Source organism: Rhinichthys klamathensis, unplaced genomic scaffold (assembly GCF_029890125.1).
Source record: "Rhinichthys klamathensis goyatoka isolate OS25496 unplaced genomic scaffold, OSU_Roscu_1.1 h1tg000429l_1, whole genome shotgun sequence".
Classification (NCBI taxonomy): Eukaryota; Metazoa; Chordata; class Actinopteri; order Cypriniformes; family Leuciscidae; genus Rhinichthys; species Rhinichthys klamathensis.
The window spans coordinates 683,815-706,250 of NW_026606925.1; the positions used below are offsets into that span (position 1 = coordinate 683,815).

General features: G+C 36.0%; 1 protein-coding gene across 1 annotated transcript in view; it reads right to left on the reverse strand.

Annotated features, from left to right (window-relative positions):
* The window catches only part of LOC130071097 (uncharacterized), a 38,961-nt gene extending 16,748 nt beyond the window's left edge, over positions 1–22,213 (reverse strand). Inside the window, exons 1-14 of the mRNA XM_056235712.1 lie at positions 22,134–22,213; positions 21,394–21,488; positions 19,772–19,834; positions 19,466–19,679; positions 19,261–19,336; positions 17,910–18,226; positions 17,688–17,761; positions 17,483–17,571; positions 17,061–17,255; positions 16,874–16,960; positions 16,413–16,780; positions 14,978–15,100; positions 14,319–14,453; positions 14,135–14,216 (exon numbers count right to left, since the gene is read on the reverse strand). Of these exons, the coding sequence (XP_056091687.1) occupies positions 14,135–14,216; positions 14,319–14,453; positions 14,978–15,100; positions 16,413–16,780; positions 16,874–16,960; positions 17,061–17,255; positions 17,483–17,571; positions 17,688–17,761; positions 17,910–18,226; positions 19,261–19,336; positions 19,466–19,679; positions 19,772–19,834; positions 21,394–21,488; positions 22,134–22,145 (1,930 nt within the window). The 5' untranslated portion in view covers positions 22,146–22,213. The remainder of the gene's footprint in view (positions 1–14,134; positions 14,217–14,318; positions 14,454–14,977; positions 15,101–16,412; positions 16,781–16,873; positions 16,961–17,060; positions 17,256–17,482; positions 17,572–17,687; positions 17,762–17,909; positions 18,227–19,260; positions 19,337–19,465; positions 19,680–19,771; positions 19,835–21,393; positions 21,489–22,133) is intronic.
* Positions 22,214–22,436: the final 223 nt, after the last annotated feature.

Here is a 22,436-nt window from a genome sequence, read left to right on the forward strand (position 1 = left end):
TGTTCCTCCGCTTTTGGAAGAAAATATGTACTTTGTAAATTCACATGACGTAATGTCTCTGTCTCTTCCCCGCTTCAAACTCGTTCCTACATGATTAATAAACTCCTATGTAAGTTACTGTACAGCTGTATAGTCTCGGTGACGCGCAGCAGCGCGATCTTCACACACACATAACGTTACACAGAGCAGACTCCGATGCGAGAGCAAAACTGCGAGGATTAAAGTTTAATAACATGCCCATATACATCGTGAGAGCTCCTGCTGCTCAGGGTAAATTAGTCTATTTTTATTTAAATAATAATTATTGCGAATTTATCTATTATTGAATGTGGATTATCTGTCAATTCATTCATAATAATGATATCGCCTCCGCTCCGCCATTTTTGTTGATGACGTGATGGCCTCAGATTGGTCAGATCATTAAGTCCCGCTCTCATAGTGGCTTCCTGCGCTCTGATTGGTCAGAATCCCCGAAGTGTGTATCTTTTCCGGAAGTGCAGTACTCCTAGAGGGCGCTGTGTTATACACACTTTAGTGGGGGGGCATACACACTTCACATACACAAATCACTTAAAACTGATTTTTTGGGACAAGTGAGATTTTAAGTCTGGACACCATTTTAGAGTATGCTGAATGCCATTATATAGTCAAACAAATGAGGACATACAAAATGTCCTCAATTTTTGAGGTGGTCCTCAGTTTACTGGTGTGTATCCTGGTGAATGTACCCAAAAGGGACATAAACAAACACACACACACACACACACACACACACACACATACATACACACACACACACACACACACACACGCACACGCACACGCACACAGACACACGCACGCACGCACGAATGCACGCACACACACACATACATAGAGAAAGTGTCTCAAACACACACACACACACATACACACACACACACACACACACACACACACACACGCACACGCACACAGACACACGCACGCACGCACACACACACATACATAGAGAAAGTGTCTCAAACACACACACACACACATACACACACACACACACACACACACGCACACAGACACACGCACGCACGCACGCACGAATGCACGCACACACACACATACATAGAGAAATTGTCTGTATCAAACACACAACACACACAGACGCCACACTGTTGTGATCTGATGGAAAACACATTTCTAGAGCAGAACAGTGTGTGAATATGATGTTGTTGATATGTTGCACTCTAGACTGCAGGATCATTGAAAGATTTTACTGCAAAATTAAAATTATTATTATTACAGTAACAATTTAGTGTTATTATATATACTGTACAACATTTAATCTCGTTGGCAGTGAATTTCCATCATCACCAGATTGATTTCCATCTCGACCTTCTCAAGGACAGTCCTGAGGCGCTTTATTCAAAGACTAGAAGCAAATCCTCACGGGTGAGTTAGGGAAATGAGTTAACTAGCCAACCAAAACATTCCTGATGACATCATTACCTGTAATGGTGTTCGCCTGGTGTAATTCTACACACATTTTGCATATGAGGACACTGATATCAATATCTGAAGCTCTATAGCATATAGCTATTGATAGTTAGACATAATGTTGTCATTTTACTCATTACATTACTTCACATTACAAAAAATGGGGTAATTCCTGGTATTCTTGGTTGGTTATTGTGTAAATACAGTTGGTTTATTATTAATATTATCATTATTATTAATATTGTAATTAATTTTACTCTATTCTATTCTTATATTTTGTATCTTATTGGAGCTGCTGTAACAATGAAATTTCCCCAGTGTGGGATTAATAAAGTTAATCAAATCAAATCAAATTCTGTGTCTTTTGTCCATCATAAAATGTAAAAAAAAAAAAAATATTAAGTTTTTAAAAGAGATTTTGTAATCATGATAATCGCATTTGAAAAACATATTCTAGTCAAGCTGAGGTAAATGCGTTTAACCATTTTATTTACTACATTATTGATACTTTAGTACATTTTTATTGTCGCTGAATTGATAGTATGTTTTTATGAAATTATTGTACCAAAAAAAAATGCTTAACAGGGTGGACAAACTGATAATAACAGTGGTATAAAGATGGATGGATAACTTTCTATCGCTCACATACAGCCAGCTACATAATTACTGTAGTTTGAATTGGATTTAGATGGGAAATGTATGGAAACTTGTTTCCGCCACAGAATAAAAAATAAAAAAGGTAATTATGACTTTTTATCTTACAATTATGACTTTTCTTCTCGCAATTGCAAGTTATAAAGTCGGAATTGTGAGATATAAAGTCAGAATTGTGAGATATAAAGTCACAATTGCAAGTTAAGTCAAAATTACGAATTATAAAGTCACAATTGCGAGTTATAAAATCAGAATTATGTGATAAAAAGTTGCAATTGCGAGTTATAAAGTCAGCATTGCGTGATATAAAGTCAGAATTGTGAGATATAAAGTCGCAATTGCAAGATAAGTCAAAATTACGAGTTATATTTTATTTTTTATTTTATTTTTATTTAACCTTTATTTAACCAGATGATCTCATTGAGATTTAAAACCTCTTTTTCAAGAGAGACCTGGCCAAAATGGCAGCATATTAACAGTGCACAGTTACAAATGCGAACACCAAGCACACGCACAACAAGGAACATTTAAACAAGATCCTCAAGATACATCAACAAACAACATCAGACTACTTTAAAGTACAATACCTACCATAGGTTTAAACTATTTAGTTATTTTAAAAACAATGTAATGTGTAATGTGTTCCAGGTGGCTGGGGCTGCATGACTAAAATCCTTCTTATCAAGCTCTGTACAGACAACAAGTACAAGTTACCAGAGCGTAAATTATAAGAACTAATGTTACGTGACATATAGGAGCAAAGGTAAGAGGGAAGCATATCCAGCATAGACTTATAAATAAAAGTACTGTAAGCCAATGTAGATGCCTCCTCACTGACAATGAGGGCCAGTTTGTCATTTTGTACAAGGTACAATGATGTGTTGATGCCTTACATCCAGTCACAAATCTTAATGCATTATGGTCAGGGCCGGCTCTAGCCCTTTGGTTGCCCTAGGCGAGATTGAGTTTTAATTTTCTCTCTGTTAAATTTGCACACTGAATATGGGTTGGAGCTTTTAATTTTGAACTCTCAAAGTGCACCAGATTGATGAATTTAACACCTGTCCTTTGGGATTCTCTGCCTCTTGAACTTAACCCTCCATGGGTCAAGTAACCATATTTAGTCACTTCCGCACACATTTAAAATGCCCTCCCCCTGTCTCCATTTGGAGTTGTAGAGTCATATGGTTTTCTCTCAGCCAATCAGGGGAGATCAAGGCATCTGACCAATCAGCAGTGGCCTGGAACACCTCAAACACAGCCATCTTGGAGAAATCATAAATATTGCTTTTTTGAACCTGGCTTCTCCCACAGCTATAGTAATAACATCATAACTAAACATGGTAAGTTGATGTAACTCACAAATTATTTGGTTGAATAGTTGTGTTAAAGATTAAGATTGTTTTTATTTCCATAGCATTTGTAAAAATTAGCTTAATGTTCGGCAGAAAACTAAAGACACCATAGTTGATCATATGCCCCGTTCACCTAAGTGGCACAAGTGTCCATTTTTAGACATATGCCTTATGAATGTATGTTTTTTTATTATAGGTAAATGGCATACACAGGTGCTTATTGTTAGTGTGAGGCCTATACTGTGTGAATTGATTTTAATTACTGAATATTGGTTTGTGATAAAACAGTTATGAGCAAATATAAGTGGTACTAACAATAATTATAATTGTATTTTCTGTTTTTATTGTGTTTTTATATTTTCTATGTCCATACTCTTTTCCCATTAGATCTACATTACACTGTTACTGTTTCTCTCAACAAATAAATCAGAGCTGGTTTAATATTGACTAAGCATATTACTTTTGCAGCTGTCTGCTCGGTTATTTTATGGGAAGAGGGAAACCATTGTTGTTCCCGTAAACCCTGCCATCAGCGATGATGATAGCTCAGAGGAAGAAGACAGATACCTCAAGACATAGATGTCTCTAAATAAATGTTCCTTGCAGTTTGTGCCTATAATATATAAATGTTCCTTGCAGTTTGTGTGTTTTTCTCATATTTTGTTAAAATTCACTTTCTGTAATTTATTTTAACAAGACGGGCAAGTGCTCATATATGGTAACTTCATTGACCTTGATTTGCAATGCAAAGATGAAAAAAAAAATTGAGAATTTCTTTTTTTTTTAATGTCCTGTAACATCCCCCATTAGCTTTCTGAGGTTAAAATTTAGAATTTCCAAATATTTAAATGAGTGCCCTATAAAGGGTTAAGGAAGCCCAGTTAAAGGTCAACTTAAGACATACTTTTTTAAACTTGCATTCACTTGTTGATGTGTTTTTTTTTTTCAACAATTGTCTATTGTTTAGGCCTATACAGCGCTTTGAGAAGCTGCTTTTAAAGGTGCTTTATAAAATAAAGGTTATTATTATTATTTTGTTACAGTGTATGTCTACATTACACTACTGCATAATAATAGTTATAATAATTATCCCATGACAGTAATAGCCATATATTGTAAAACAAATGCAATAATACAAATAAAAGAAACTTTCATAGCCTAATAAGTTTTGTACACATTTCTATACTTGAAAGCAAGTTATAACCCAGCGCCACCAATTAATTCAATTCAATTCAATTCAAATTTATTTGTATAGCGCTTTTCACAATACATATTGTTTCAAAGCAGCTTTACAGAAAGTGCATTTCAGAAATGTACATAGAATAATATAGTTATTCAAAATTAAACAAAACAAAACGAATGGGCCGCAGATGTACGAGTTTTATGGGCCGTTCAGACAAAAAATAAATAAATATATAAAAGTATTCGAGATGTATCGGCCCAAAAAGCACGTCGGCCCACCGGGAATCTCCCGGTAGTCCCGATGGCCAGTACATGCCTTTGCACAATACTAAGTAAATTTATTTCGTTTGACACCTTAATGGCTGAGATGAGAAGACTTACCTCTATACTGGGCTTTCTTTTTATCTTGTTCCTTTCTCCTTTTCTTCCCTGTGCACCAGAGGGTTTAGACCGCTTCATTTTCGATCAACGTGCCAGCACTTGCCTTGCCTAACCTAACGTAACGTAACGCAACGCAACGCAACGCAACTCCCCCTCCCCCATTAGGAAATGATCGACAATAATCATCAATTCAATCTAATAATCAAGTTGACAAGTAATTAAACGTGTGGCTGAGGGGCGCCTTAGGATGATCATGTATAATAAACATGTTTTATTTCGCTTGTCATTCTAATTGATAAATGGGAAGTAGGCAAAGGGCGAAACTAGAGGGCGCCTGCGCCCCCAACACATTTGCCGCCCTAGGCGATCGCCTAGTTCGCCTACAGCAATCGCCGGCCCTGATTATGGTAGAGAGTATCCAACAAAGACAAACATCGATCAGGCGCATTTCTATAGAGCAACTCACCGTAATCGAGTGCAGTGAGAAAGGTTGCAGCAACCAATCTCCTCCTTTTCCAAGAAAAACAGGCTTTGTTTCTAAAATAAAATCCCGTTTTTAATTTGAGCTTTTGTACCAGTTTATCAATGTGAAACTTAAAAGAGAGCTGATAGTCGATTAATATAGCCAAATATTTGTACAATTTGACTTGTTCGATCTGCTCACCATGTATAGTAAAAATACTTGGAAGACTGTCCAAAGACGACTTAGATTTTGAAAAAAGCATAATCTTAGTTTTCTCAACATTCAAAACTAGTTTAAGCTGATACAGTTGTACCTGAACATGGTTAAAAGCAGATTGTAAATAAGAAAAAGCTTGGTGTAAAGTAGAAGCCTTACAATAAATAACGGTATCGTCAGCATAAAGATGGAAATGAGCCTGTGAAATGTTATCACCCAAGTTATTAATATAGATAGTAAATATAATTGGACCCAAGACTGATCCTTGCGGTACACCACAAGATACACTCAGAGTTGCTGATTTGAAATTGTCAAAATAAACACACTGAGTTCTATCTGCCAAGTAGTTGGTAAACCAATCAACAGTATGGACAGCAAATAAAGTCAGAATTGTGAGATATAAAGTCGCAATTGCAAGTTATAAAGTCAGAATTGTGTGATAAAAAGACACAATTTGCGAGTTATAAAGTCAGAATTGTGTGATAAAAAGACGCAATTTGCGAGTTATAAAGTCAGAATTGTGTGATAAAAAGTCGCAATTGCAAGTTGTCAAAATTACAAGTTATATAGTCAGAATTGTGTGATAAAAAGTTGCAATTGCGAGTTATAAAGTCAGAATTGCATGACATAAAGTTGCAATTGCGAGTTACGTCAAAATTACGAGTTATATAGTCAGAATTGTGTGATAAAAAGTTGCAATTGCGAGTTATAAAGTCAGAATTGTGTGATAAAAAGTCAGAATTGCAAGTTATGTCAAAATTACGAGTTATAAAGTCAGAATTGCGTGATATAAAGTTGCAATTGTGAGTTATAAAGTCAGAATTGTGTGATAAAAAGTCAGAATTGCAAGTTATGTCAAAATTACGAGTTATAAAGTCAGAATTGTGTGATAAAAAGTCGCAATTGCAAGTTAGGTCAAAATTACAAGTTATAAAGTCAGAATTGTTAGATATAAAGTCGCAATTGCAAGTTAAGTCAAAATTACAAGTTATAAAGTCAGAATTGTGTGATAAAAAGTCAAGTCAAGTTAAGTCAAAATTACGAGTTATAAAGTCAGAATTGTGTGATATAAAGTCGCAATTGCAAGTTATAAAGTCAGAATTGTGTGATAAAAAGACGCAATTTACGAGTTATAAAGTCAGAATTGTGTGATAAAAAGACGCAATTTGCGAGTTATAAAGTCAGAATTGTGTGATAAAAAGTCGCAATTGCAAGTTGTCAAAATTACGAGTTATATAGTCAGAATTGTGTGATAAAAAGTTGCAATTGCGAGTTATAAAGTCAGAATTGCATGATATAAAGTTGCAATTGCGAGTTAAGTCAAAATTACGAGTTATATAGTCAGAATTGCGTGATAAAAAGTTGCAATTGCGAGTTATAAAGTCAGAATTGTGTGATAAAAAGTCGCAATTGCAAGTTAAGTCAAAATTACAAGTTATAAAGTCAGAATTGTGAGATATAAAGTCGCAATTGCAAGTTAAGTCAAAATTACGAGTTATAAAGTCAGAATTGTGTGATAAAAAGTCAAGTCAAGTCGCAATTGCCAGTTATAAAGTCAGAATTGTGTGATATAAAGTTGCAATTGAGAGTTATAAAGTCAGAATTGTTTTATAAAAAGTCGCAATTGCAAGTTAAGTCAAAATTACAAGTTATAAAGTCAGAATTGTGAGATATAAAGTTGCAATTGCGAGTTATAAAGTCAGAATTGTGTGATAAAAAGTCGTAATTGCAAGTTAAGTCAAAATTACAAGTTATAAAGTCAGAATTGTGAGATATAAAGTCGCAATTGCGAGTTATAAAGTCAGAATTGTGTGATAAAAAGTCGGAATTGCAAGTTAAGTCAAAATTACAAGTTATAAAGTCAGAATTTTGTGATAAAAAGTCGCAATTGCGAGTAATAAAGTCAGAATTGTGTGATAAAAAGTTGCAATTGCGAGTAATAAAGTTGCAATTGCGTGATAAAAAGTTGCAATTGCGAGTAATAAAGTCAGAATTGCGTGATAAAAAGTTGCAATTGCGAGTAATAAAGTCAGAATTGCGTGATAAAAAGTCGCAATTGCCAGTAATTAAATTGCCAGAATCACGCAATTCTGACTTTATAACTCGCAATTCTGACTTTATAACTTGCAATTGCGACTTTATATCACGCAATTCTGACTTTACAACTCGTAATTTTGACTTAACCTGAAATTGCGACTTTTTATCACACAATTCTGACTTTATAACTCGCAATTGCGGCTTTTTATCACACAATTCTGACTTTATAACTCGCAATTGTGTCTTTTTATCACGCAATTCTGACTTTATAACTCGCAATTGCGAGTCATAAAGTCAGGATTGAGTGTTAAATAATAGGCTATATTTTATGTGTGATCTAATGTTCAGCTTTTCTTTTTAATAGTCAACTTAATTTCATCCGTTATCAAGCTCAGCAAACACTGACACAGACACGAAGATGTACCTTTAATTTCCCCAAAACACCACAGTCATCATGTTTTCAAGTCATTTCAAGTTTGATTTTGACATGACACAAATCGTTAAAAGATTGCAATCTTGATTCAAACACCCACGCAATCTCATTCCTAAATGACCACGATTCTCCTGCGTCTATTAAAGCTTTGACAGAATCACAAAACTGCTGCTGACCCAGAGAGCCAGAGTTAATGTATAGGCATGAATATACAATATGAATATTCAAATATTTAAATGATCACAGAAGTACTGAGATAAAAGTTTATAGTTCGGATATAAACATTGATGATGTCTACGGAGGCGATCAAAATAAAGCAAATCCTTTTGAAAGTGACGACGCTTCATATAACGATTGTGTCAAATACATTGTTACACCAGTAGGTGGAGACAAGTGATTGTTAAAAATGTGTTTAATTAAATCATTCTTTAATCATTCAACCCAAGAGATTCATTGAAAAACACTGATTCATCCATTAATGATTGAGTCATTGAATCATTCACTTTAAAAAAAAAAAATTTGTGGCGAGGGGTATGGAAGTAAAATAATGTCAAATGTTTTTGAAACAAAAAGCATGTTGAATTGCACCAATTGAAAAAAAATATGCATTGCGTTAACCATGCTTGCATTTTAATCCATTGTATTTTTAAGGCTTGCATTTTTATGGGCTGAAATTCAACATGGTTGAATATTTAAGCTGTGAATATTTCAATTAAAAACATTTCAAACACATTTTCATTATTAAAAATTCAATAATCCATATTCACCTTTCATATTTCACTTCCAAAAGTTGCAAACTGTTTAAAAATACAACCTATAATATTCAACAGGCAATTTTCGGTCCTTTTTATTTCGCCCTGAAAATTCGCTTCCACAAATTCAGTGGTTCAAATTCAACAGAAAATACTACGTTGACATCCAGGAACTGCAGAAAAAGCAGTAGATTGCCGAGCATATTCTCCATCTGCTGTTAGTCGGCTTCACCAGCAGGGGGTGCAAGCGCGTGTTGACAAGCACCAAAGCAACAGCTAGAGACGAGAGGCCTTCACAAAACTTAAATTGCTGAAATGGACAGAGCGGTGAGTTTGTTTGTTGTTGGATGTCATTTTACTTTTGTTTCATTCATCTGGCCGGCAAGACCGTGGTACTTAACATGCCATATTATATATTTCCCTTTAGCAATTGCTTTTGGATTATGTTTTGGAAAGACTCCGTTCACGCTTGGAAAATGCTGTTGGACGACTGCCCCTTGACATGGACTACCTGGAGTTTATCTGCTCGCAAGAGTTGGTCTTTTTAAGTGCTGTGTCCAATTTAGTTACCATCCCACGTGATGTTTTCGAGGGCATCACAGAACTGCTAAGACTAATTCGACTAAACTTGTCAGACGTTGAGACGCGCACTCCGACTATTCTGCACCAGTCAGGATCGATGGGAAGGCCACGTCTTGTAATCTCACCGGACTATATCACCAATCTCCAGGACATTAACTGTTCTGTTTCAACCATTGCTCGCATGATTGGAGTAAGCAGGAGCACAATATTTAGACGAATGGCTGAATGTAACCTCTCCATTCGGGCAAGATATAGCAGTCTCTCGGATGAAGAGTTAGATGAGTGTGTGACAGATGTAAAGCAACACATGCCTCACTGTGGATACAGAATGATGAGAGCAGCTTTAAAAGCGCGAGGACACCAAGTGCAGTTTGACCGAGTCAGGGCAGCAATGCACCGGGTTGATACAGTGGGAGTCATGTCCCGAATGGCACAATTGGGCTGCGTAGTACGAAGGACATATTCAGTTTCAGGTCCTAGGTCAATAATGCACATTGACACCAACCATAAATTGATTCGGTAAGTTTGGTTTGTCAGGCTTGTTCACTCAGATATTGCATGTTGCAGACCTTATGATAGATAGATGTGGGCTTTTTAAAACATTTGCATGAATATTCTTCTTTCAGATACAATATAGTCATCTTTGGGGGGGTGGATGGCTTTTCACGCAAGGTAGAGGCCACTCCTAACTACTTTTTTTTAATCTATATTGACATATCACGACATGACACATTTTTTTTTTGACAGATAATGTACCTTGGTGCTTCATCTAATAACCTTGCTGCTACTACCTTGGATTTTTTCCAAGAAGCGGTCGAGACATTTGGCTTCCCTCTCAGGTAGGAGACAAGTCAGTAAGAATTGGATGCCAAATCTTGTCATGTTTATTTAGTTCAGTTAAGGTTTTTTTTCAAGTTAAGTGAATGAAATGATTTACATCAACACTTTTTATCAGCCTTTCTATATTAAAACACGATGAGAAACGTTTGCGCTTATTGTAACGTATAATATAACCTAACATAATTTATTACATGTAAACAGCATTTTTTTTCCATCCCAAGGGGTATAACTATATTTGTGAGAGCGTTTGTTTCCTTAAATTTCCATGTGTCCACTACAAGTAAGTAGTAATGCTGCTACAATACTGGTGTTGCCCTCTCTTATGTCATACCCCAGAATTCCCCCGGCTTACTTAAGGCACACACTAATCAAAATATATTATAATGCATTGCAGTCTGTGTATTTACCTGGCCAGTGACCACAGAAGCTCCCGTAAGTATGAATGAATGAATTTTAGACCAAGTTTACATCTGATGATTTTTTTTTTTACTCCGTACATTTACTGTCTGAATTTTACATTGAGTAAGTAACATTTTTTGAGAAATGTGTTCCAGTCGCTGTGCTAAAACACCCCTGTTCTTAGGGTACGAGGAGATCAGGGCGTCGAAAATGTGGACGTGGCTCGTCTGATGTTCACAGTTCGTGGGACAGAAAGGGGCAGCTTTATTTCAGGAAAGAGCGTGCACAATCAGCGGTGAGTTGTAATTTTCAAATAATGTACTTTGAATTGAGGTTTTGTTGAAAATATATTTAATTTTTTAATTAATTATCAACTTGTGCATAATACCTGTCTGAAATTCTTATATTTAATTGATGTATTTCTTTTCAGACATTGAATAAACATTTTTATGTTTGAAGCAGTTTATTCTCTGTTCAGGGGCCTCATTTATAAAGCTGTGTAAAGGACCTTACTAAAAGTGTATGTGCGCCCGTAAGCCAGAATCTGCGCAAAATTCCCTTTATAAACCCAGTCATGTGTAAATGCGTCTCCTGCCTGAAATAACCATACTTGTAACTTTCAATGCCTCGTTTTACTATGCATATCCTCATCTGCATATCATTCGCATATGCATATTTAATTTATCCACATGATCCCAAGTTTAACAGTACAGGACATTAGGAAAATATGAGATACAGATGCCTTGTTTTTGAATAAATCAAAAAGTTTTTTCTCAATCTTCTCCACTGTCCAAATAGTATTTTTAATTGCTTTATATTTTAAACAGAAACAGATAGGCCTTATTGTGCACTATTTATCATTATTTGCACAAACATATTTTCTCAGACCACGAGTTCTGCTATTATCGTGCACTAAACTGTAGTTAAAACATTTAAACTCAGCATGCCAAAGGAAAGTGTTCAAACGCATTGCATCCGCTACAAAAAATTATATGAATTAAAATTATAACTCCATTAATGAGTGGCACATTTAATCTAAATGTGTATATCAGATGTAAAACAGAGTTTAAATCAGTCTATTTATTTTTAACTGTTATTGTGAGCATGCATTGAATTTATGATTAGTACTCATAATGAAGATTTGAAGTGTTTTTCCTTCATCCGAAACATGGTCCCGTCGGTGTCGCCAAACTGCTCCGTCTCCAATATGTTCGTACGCAGGATCAGTGTTACTTAGTTGCACATTCTCCCGTCAAGCTTTTTTAAATAAATCACAACTTGTGCGTCGATAGTGGCTTACGAGCCGTTTCAGGGCCTGTTTTGTCCATACGCAGTGGTTATTAATGAGAACCCAGAACTGTAAGTTGGATCTTATTTATGATAGTAAATGCTCTATATTGCTGTTTTTAGGGATTAAGCATACCACACATAGACTGGGAGAGTAGTGGACTGAGTGTTGATACACTTTCCAGTATTGTTGTGCCTCAAACCGAATGCCCCCTGACTGATAAGCAAGTGGAAGCACTCAAAGAAACTGTAGACCAAAAAAGGACCTTCACAGGCTTTTGGCTGGGACATCTATCTAGCTGCACTCCATTTTTGCCAATCAGTTCTTATGGAATAATTGTGATGTCTTCTGTCACTATCAATTATAATTCATAATTTTAATCAACGATACCTGCTTAACATATATGAATAAAAACAAGAATTGCTGTCTGTGTAATTTGTACTTTTCCTATGATTTGACACTTCCTTCACTTAGTGATTAGTACAGTGGATTATGGGGGGAAAAACTTTATTCAAGAATTAACTACTGCTTACATTTAATATTTCTGATCCCACTGAACATGTACATATATGTACATAATATACATTATGCATACATTTCCAATTACAAATACTTCAAAAGATTAAAGTACTTCACAATATTCTGCAGATTCTGACAAGCTTTGGAACAATAGACATTCAACATTACTAAAACCACTGCATGAGCCCATGCATGAAAAATCCATTGTGGAACAGTATAAGCTTACAATGTAAGTGACTGCTTGTACATAACATTAACCCGTTACTTAAACATGGAATGTACTATGTCTTATAGGATAGTATCAAAAATATAACGGCATGAACAACATGCATTATGTAAAGCACAACTGGATTTTAAAGTATTGGACCTAAGTGTAATAATAACAGTATCTAATTAAAGTGTATATCAGTGTGTAACATATACTGTAAATGTCTAAAAATTACACATGGCCAAAACCATACTTGCAAGTGCCAATGCACATCATCAAATCATTTGTGAAGAACTGAAAATCGCTGTAGTGCCCTGGGAGCCGGAGAACACAAAAGCAAGTAGAGGATTTTGGGAGATCACTTTTTACAATTTCCACAGCCATATTTTTCTCCATCTGCTCCCATCCGACCCAGAACTTCAGAAGGCTTTTTAAGTCCTTGCTGGATGCTGCAAAAAACACAGAAATTATAATAACAGTTCACCCTAAAAATATAATTATCTTATTGTTTACTCAGTCTTACAGAATCTCAAACTGTTATGTAAAGTATATTGGTGTTTAGATCCATATAATATAATTTCAGGGGGTCCTAAGATTTAAGTTTTAAACAGGACACAAAAAATGGGGTAACACTTTATAATAACTTTAATAAATCATTAACAAACATTATATAATGATCAGATAATTAGTTAATATTCACATAGCTAGAAATATGAGATAATGTGCTTGTTAAAGGGATAGTTCACCATGATTTAAATCTGTTCATCATATAAAGCGATCGTGTCTCTTTAGAAAATTTGGACTAAACCGCTCAATTCATATGGATTAGATTTACGATTTCTTTATGAACTTTTTGAAGCATCAAAAGTGGTAGTTGCCTATCAGATGAGAGACAGAAATTGCTTAGATTTCATCACAAAGATTTTCATTTGTGTTCCGAAGTGGAATGACAGTTTTACAGGTTTGGAAAGACATGAGGATGAGTAATTATTATTCGAGTAATGAGACAGAATTTTCATTTTTGGGTTAACTATACCTTCAATGTTAACTAATGATCTGTTAATCATTATGTAATCTTTAATAAGTTTTTAAAAATATTAACAAGCATGTTATCTCATAGTTATTATATATATATATATATATATATATATATATATATGCAGTGCATTATATCAAACTACCTTGAACACTTCAACCATGAAAAGACTGGAAAGCACAAAAATTCACATTAGAAAATCAAACATGAATCTCCAGTAATAGGTTCTTACAGTACACATAGAATTCAACTGCTGTTAAAAAAAAAAAAAAAAATCTAAGATACTGCTGTACTCTTCAAACTCTGAGGCACATACCCGTCTCAATGTTATCAACTGAGTATTCGTCGTCATCTTCGTCATCACTCTCTTTAGGCCAGGAGATATGGGAAAGCAGCATCTAAACAAGTAACAGAATGATATGTTTCCCAAGAAAATAGCTACTGACATTGCTTAAGTGAAAAGTCCATTTGTAGTCCTCTTAACGAGAAGGAAGCCTTACCTCTGGAGTGCATGAGTCCTCTGATTCTTTGGGGAAGAATACCACATCCTTCCTCTCAGTTAGAAGAGCCCAAACAAAAGTGTCTTTCAGTCCTCGCCTGATTTGTTTGACTTGGCGTGTTCTTCTCCCAAGAACCTACAAAATACAAATAAATGGAAAAAATGTGTTATATCCAAATTTTAAAGTACCTAAAGGTCTTTCATTTAAATTTTTTTTTTTTTAAATCCACACCAGAGTATGTTATTGGTGTCCTGCTGTTATTCTTAAAATAAATTCTTATAATTTTACATCCTTATACAAAGAACATAAAATAACAACTGGCGACTGAAAATCTAATAAAATCACAGAAGGGCAAAGTTATGATCTACCGCCTCAAAGAAGTTTACAGTAAAATGAAACAGCCATAAATTAAAAAGAATCAGGATATCACATAACATTCGTTAGTAGCTCTGTGTGAAAGATCATGAATGCAATCTAAACAGTAAATGAGTAAAAAACTATTCTTATACTTGTGTAACCATTAGAATGTCATTAGAAACACATGATAAAAAATGCATCAATAATAAGTATTCAGGTAATTAGTTTCATAATATAATTGATATGTATAGAAATAAGGGCACTTTCCATTCTCAAAAACAATAACTACAAATTGTAATTACCGCATGTGACAGCAGACGTTCATAAAGCCACCTTGTATTTTCTTCTGTTGGACCAGGAAGATCCCAGGACAAACAAAGTTCCAAGACTTTACTATACTGGTCCTCATTCAATGGCCCACTGAGCTAAAAAAAATAAAATGAAGCATATTTTATATATATATATACACACACTTGCACTTTTTTTGTGTGTGTGCGTGTGTGTGTGTATATATATATATATATATATAAATAAATACACACACTTACCAAGTTGATGGTCTCTCGTATGTCAACTAGAGGTCTTCTCGGGTCCTAAAAACTGTACCCGACCCGAATCGACCCGAATCACTACTTACCCGAACCCGACGTGCATAAATTATTTTTTTTAAAGAAAAACCCGACCCGATACAGACCCGATAAAATTAGACCCGAGTCCGACCCGACCTGATGGCATTTCCTTTAGAACCCGACTGGACCCGAACGTAAACGGCATTTACATTGTGCACAGCCTGCAGCCCTGCGTTTCTCAAAAATGCACTTAACATAGGTTCAAGGTTCAAGGTTCAAGGTAGTTTATTTGTCATTACAATAACAAGTTATGTAATGAAATGCTTAGATCCCACCCCCCAACGTTGCCGATAAAAACCTCCTATCACATCCACATGGGTAAATAAATATACTAACAGTAAAATAAATACTGTGCAACTAAATAATATGTAAATAATAATATGCTAAAGTCAAGTTAGCTAAGTAGCAAATGTAAAATAAAAAGACAGTGATAAAAGACAGTCTATGTTTAGTGCAGAATGAAGGAAGTGCATTACGAGTTATTTAGTCTAACGGCTATGGGAAAGAAGCTGTCCCTGAACCTGTTGGTCTTGGTCTGGATGCTTCTGAGCCTCCTGCCCGATGGCAGCTTACTGAACAATGAGCAAGTGTAAGCGCGCTGAAGTGCTAAAATGTCAATCACACATCACTGTAACCCATTACGTCCAATAAAATTTGGCATAATGTTATTTACCGGACCATACGATGATTAGAACCACCATTCGTTTTCCCTGACATTTTTCGCAATTTCTGTTATCGCCTCCATGCTTTTCTGACAGTGTCGCGTATTTTTAAAATTGATTGACAGGCCTGGCTAAACGACAATTCAAATACTTGCATTTAGTCAAACATCCATCCACATGATGGCGCACTAGTTCTTCTTGGCAAAGGGAGGGGTTGGTTTATGTGGAGCGAGCGACTGAGTAAATAAATGCGGAGGCAACCGTGCTTATGCTTATAGCCCATGTGCATGTAGAAGCACGGATTCACTCTCTCACTTAGAAAAAGTGAGAGAACGGTGTCATAGAGTTGTTTTAAATACAGCAATTTTCTTAAATGCCCAACATAGTTTAAAAGAATTCGGGTCTTCTCGGGTCCATTTGGAAAAGGCATATTTATTTTAAATTACCCGAGACCCGAGGCCACTAATACCGAACCCGACCCGTGTCCGAGACACTCGTCGGAGTTTTGGACCCAAACCCGCTCGGGTCTCGGGTCGGACCTCGGGTTTTCGGATCCAAGTGGACCCGTGAAGACCTCTAATGTCAACATCTGGGCAGTCCTCCAATTGCAAAGTGGTTGTATCTTGAGAACCTTGCAGGAGCACATGAACAAAGGCTCTGCTGAGCCCTGCAAGACACGGGCCACCGTGCAGAAAGGAATGGCCTAGCATTCTCCCTGCTACTAGGAAGAGATCGCTTTCAATAAGGAATTGTGATGATGAGGGAACCAAGTGGTCTGGCTCTCCCTCAAAGAGGCAAGTAACTCCTGTGTTTCCTGTTGATTTAATTACATATCAGCATTAAGTAAATCCCATCAAAACAATTATTAAAAATGTACATTTTGCAGAGCAACTAATAAACTGCATACCCAAGTTCAAACTGAAACCATACTTCAGTTTTTCAAGAACTGTTGAAAACAAGTGCCTGGTGACTCCATCGCCAACTGCAGCATCTCCTAAAAAAATGAACATACAGTAATTAAAGCTGCCAACAATGAATACACTATATGAGATGCATAATTTATTGCATAAATAGTTCATCTTCTACAGCTGTACCTTGAAGTTGACATTTTACAGGACATGCCCACTCTACATTTCTTTGCTTGTAGAAGTTGATCAGTTGCCTCTCCTGTTCAGTACATGATCTCAAGAACATAAACATAAAAAGAGGTTTCCCTGTCTCGTGCAGTTGGAGAATTTCCTTTTTGTACAAGGTTGCAGCCATTTTTGGATCCAGATGGGTCTTCCAATCTGGTAAAAAAAAATATATAATAAATAATAATAATTAATCAAAACAGCTCTGTTGCACATCAACATAAGTGTAATATTTTTTCATCTTTACTTGTTTGCCAAAAATTCAAGATGGACTAAAAAATGAAGACTTCTTTAGAATGTCAGCAATAGAATGATTTAAGCAAACATTCATGTTATTCTGTTTAGCACTGCAAAAAAAGCCAAAGGAGAAACAGTTTAATTACCATTATCCATGCATGAAAACTCAGCAGTGTCATTCACTTCGTTATCCATACATGACAACTCCGCTGTGTTTGTTTCATCATCCATTGGTCTACAATATAGGAAAGGGGAAAAACTATTAAAATTCTGTTTCTAGTGTGAGGTAAAGTGTACTTTTATAAATCATATTATGTTTATCACAAAACTAATATTTTACAACTTGCACACCTTTCACCACATTCACTGGCATGCAATTCCAAGATGTCAAGAGGCATTTCCTCTTGACAAATAGGACAGCAACCCTACAATATAGACCAAAAGCACAAAAAAATTCATACCAATAAAAAAACAAAATGCACTTTTTTCCACTTCAGTTTACGATTGACCTTTTTTGATCGCATTGGGTCCAAATATATTTAGCAAGACATGCATTGTACAGAGAGAAATTACCTGTTCATTGTTCTTTTTCACACTTTCCACATCCTGACTTTCGTTTTCATCTTCGACCAAAACAACATCAGAACACGTCTTGATGTGATTTGTAAGGAGCTGAAGGGGGAACGATGTGTTGCACTTTTTGCATAATGCCTTAGGCATATTGCGAAATGCGTCTGATGAAGGTGGCAAGGGAGCAGTGTCCAGTTCATCTTGAAGTGGAGCAATGTACAGAATAGAATTCTCCCCTATTTTTGTCGCTTTAATAAGCCTGCCTGTGTACCCACAGTCTGCAGGTGCCACTAGGGTGAGCTTCCGACTTCCCCAACCCCCTGAAAGTATAAACAACAAAATTGTGTTTATTATATGTAAACAATAAGATGTAAATTTGAGTATATATTACTAATACTATAGCTCAACATATTTATTACGCCACCATCCAATGTAAGGTTTGTGCCACGGCTGCCCTAAACTAACAGTACTAGTGATTACCAAAATAATTTGTATGTTTCTCTAAGGGTTAATTCACCAGTATCTGTAAGCTCTTTAGTCACAGTTGGCTAAGTCAAAGTCCAAATTTGAATCCTATTTAACAAATTTGGGATTTAGAAGATTCAAAGATAGATCACACACAAGTTTCAACAAAGGCAAGTCTTTGGAAACAACCAAAAAGTATTTTTTGTTATTATGCATGTGAATAAAGACTATTTAGTTGTTTCAGTTTGTTGCTTATTATTCTAAAAATGACAATAATTATTTTTTTTTTTAAACAAGTTTTTGACAGACTCCTTAAATCTGTCACAATATAATTCACACTACAATCCTGAAGGGGGTGTGTGGTAATGCAATACTGTTTACTAACTAGAATTAGAACAGACGATCTATGCATAGAATACATTTTTTTAACCTGTCAGTGTTTTAAATGCAGAAAGGCATCATTAAAACAGATTGAAAAAAAAAATCTCATGAATCATTACGTTTACCTCAGGCAAGTACCTGAGTGACTCGCCATAGACATAAACAGAGAAGTAGCTCCCGCTACAATGTTCTTCTGCAAGACGCATGCAGTTCTGTTTATTAACTGCAAGAGCACCTAAAGTTACAGACTGCAGCTTAAAAAAGTTAAATTTATTTAAAGAAAGAGACAATTTGTTCATAAAAAACACTGTTTAATAAAAAATAAGAAAAAAATTGTAATTTTGTGTTTTACTCCCCTATGCTGAACCAAATCTGTACCAAACAGTATATATATATATTTATTTATTTTTTTGTTCCCTAATTATAAACTAAAGCAGATTTGTGAGTGTCATCAATAACAATATGTTTAATACTTAAACAACCAGTTACACTAAGCAGTAAATATTACCTGATGCTTTATACAGGAGCCAACCACCAGTTACCCCACCAAGTTTGCGATATAATTCGGTAAGTTTATCGCATAACTGTTAAAGAAAACAGGATTAGTTAATCTAGCTGCTATCGCTGCTCTTTATGACCATTCACAAAGATAATAATATGAACAGGTTCTTTTTGACATTAAGTGTAATGGCACATTACATCATATACTTGACCTCCTGATGAGTCATGTTTTCATCAAGAATGGCAGTTCTGCGTCCTCGTCCTGCCTGTGTATGGAGCAGTTGATCTGGGCCACTAGGGGTCCGCTCACATTGAGCCGGCAGCAGGTGGAACATGACCTGAAATGGTTTTGGTTTAATGGGCACAGGACATGTTCCAGTGAAGCGTCGTTTTCCTCTGCGATTTGAGAATAATCCAGGAAAGGACCTGTTGTAAACATTGTAAAATGTAGGTCAGAACATTGTAGATGAACAGACCTACAATTCATAACCAGGAATGCAATTTTTGTTTCTACTGACCTGGTCATTTCTGTTTGAACAGAAGATGATGGCTCCTGAGGTTGGACTCTAACATGAGTTGATCTGACAAACCAAAAAATGGTTTAATAAAGTTTCATAATGTACAAACCCGATTCCAAACAAGTTGGGACGCTGTACAAATTGTGAATAAAAAAGGAATGGAATAATTTACAAATCCCATAAACTTATATTTTATTCACAATAGAATATAGATAACATATCAAATGTTGAAAGTGAGACATTTTGAAATGTCATGCCAAATATTGGCTCATTTTGGATTTCATGAGAGCTATACATTCCAAAAAAGTTGGGACAGGTAGCAATAAGAGGCCGGAAAAGTTAAGATGATCACCAATTCCCCCAATGCTGCGGCGAGAAATAGTGGAGCAATATCAGAAAGGAGTTTCTCAGAGAAAAATTGCAAAGAGTTTGAAGTTATCATCATCTACAGTGCATAATATCATCCAAAGATTAGGAGAATCTGGAACAATCTCTGTGCGTAAGGGTCAAGGCCGGAAAACCATACTGGATGCTCGTGATCTTCGGGCCCTTAGACGGCACTGCATCACATACAGGAATGCTACTGTAATGGAAATCACAACATGGGCTCAGGAATACTTCCAGAAAACATTGTTGGTGAACACAATCCACCGTGACATTCGCCGTTGCCGGCTAAAACTCTATAGATCAAAAAAGAAGCCATATCTAAACAGGACCCAGAAGCGCAGGTGTTTTCTTTGGGCCAAGGCTCATTTAAAATGGACTGTGGCAAAGTGGAAAACTGTTCTGTGGTCAGACGAATCAAAATTTGAAGTTCTTTTTGGAAAACTGGGACGCCATGTCATCCGGACTAAAGAGGACAAGGACAACCCAAGTTGTTATCAGCGCTCAGTTCAGAAGCCTGCATCTCTGATGGTATGGGGTTGCATGAGTGCGTATGGCATGGAAAGGCACACATCTGGAAAGGCACCATCAATGCTGAAAGGTATCCAAGTTCTAGAACAACATGCTCCCATCCAGTCGTCGTCTCTTTCAGGGAAGACCTTGCATTTTCCAACATGACAATGGCATACCACATACAGCATCAATTCCAATATCATGGCTACGTAGAAGGATCCAGGTACTGAAATGGCCAGCCTGCAGTCCAGATCTTTCACCCATAGAAAACATTTGGCAGATCATAAAGAGGAAGATGCGACAAAGAAGACCTAAGACATTTGAGCAGCTAGAAGCCTGTATTAGACAAAAATGGGACAGCATTCCTATTCCTAAACTTGAGCAACTTGTCTCCTCAGTCCCCAGACGTTTGCAGACTGTTATAAAAAGAAGAGGGGATGCCACACAGTGGTAAACATGGCCTTGTCCCAACTTTTTTGAAATATGTTGATGCCATGAAATTTAAAATCAACTTATTTTTCCATTAAAATAATACATTTTCTCAGTTTAAATATTTAATATGTCATCTATGTTGTATTCGGAATAAAACATTGAAATTTGAAATTCCACATTGCATTCTGTTTTTATTCACAATTTGTACAGTGTTCCAACTTTTTTGGAATCGGGTTTGTATTGACAATGACATTCAGTTGAAATTCTTGAAAAAAAGTATTGCTATAGCCTACCTATTCATACTCTGACTCATTGAAGGTCCATCAGGTCTTTCTTGAGTCAAAAGTGACAAAAGGTGCCTTGCTGATCTCAGCACTTCATTGTCTCCCTTGTGAAACAAACACGACATGGATTGAAGATAGAAGTAGCTTAACAATATATCACGTCATCACAGATATCAAATTATTAATGCAGATCCAGAGCTGCATATCTTAAAAGCATTGCGGAGCTAACTTAAGTTGATCGTAAAGACTATTGGTGCCAATGGTTCTACGTTCACCTGCTGTTCACGATGCTTTTGAGATACACAGCCCTGGATAATGGCGGAGACAATTCACGTTATAACCATTTTTTACAGTCTATGGTTATAACACAGAGATTAACAGATATGAGAGATGTGATTTTTAATTTATAATTGCTGAATTTAATTTATAATTGTAATTGGGTTGTATTTAATGATGCTATATTTAAATAAAATTGCCTTTGCCATCATGTAAAACCCAGCCATCAATTTTAATACTCCGTCATAGTGACTAAAACAAACAATTTACTCTGTCTCAGTCTATTAACGTTACAGTTGTTTTACTAAAACGTAATATCAATGCCAACGGCGAGAGAATTTAGTTTAACAGTGGATCACCTTACTTTGCACGGGGGTAAAAATAAGTCTCATAAGACACTTGAGTAAACGCTCGTGTGTTTTGTGTCTTAATCAACCTTTTCCACACACATATAAATGATAACTCGTACTCACCGCTCTGTCCATTTCAGCAATTTAAGTTTTGTGAAGGCCTCTCGTCTCTAGCTGTTGCTTTGGTGCTTGTCAACACGCGCTTGCACCCCCTGCTGGTGAAGCCGACTAACAGCAGATGGAGAATATGCTCGGCAATCTACTGCTTTTCCTGCAGTTCCTGGATGTCAACGTAGTATTTTCTGTTGAATTTGAACCACTGAATTTGTGGAAGCGAATTTTCAGGGCGAAATAAAAAGGACCGAAAATTGCCTGTTGAATATTATAGGTTGTATTTTTAAATAGTTTGAAACTTTTGGAAGTGAA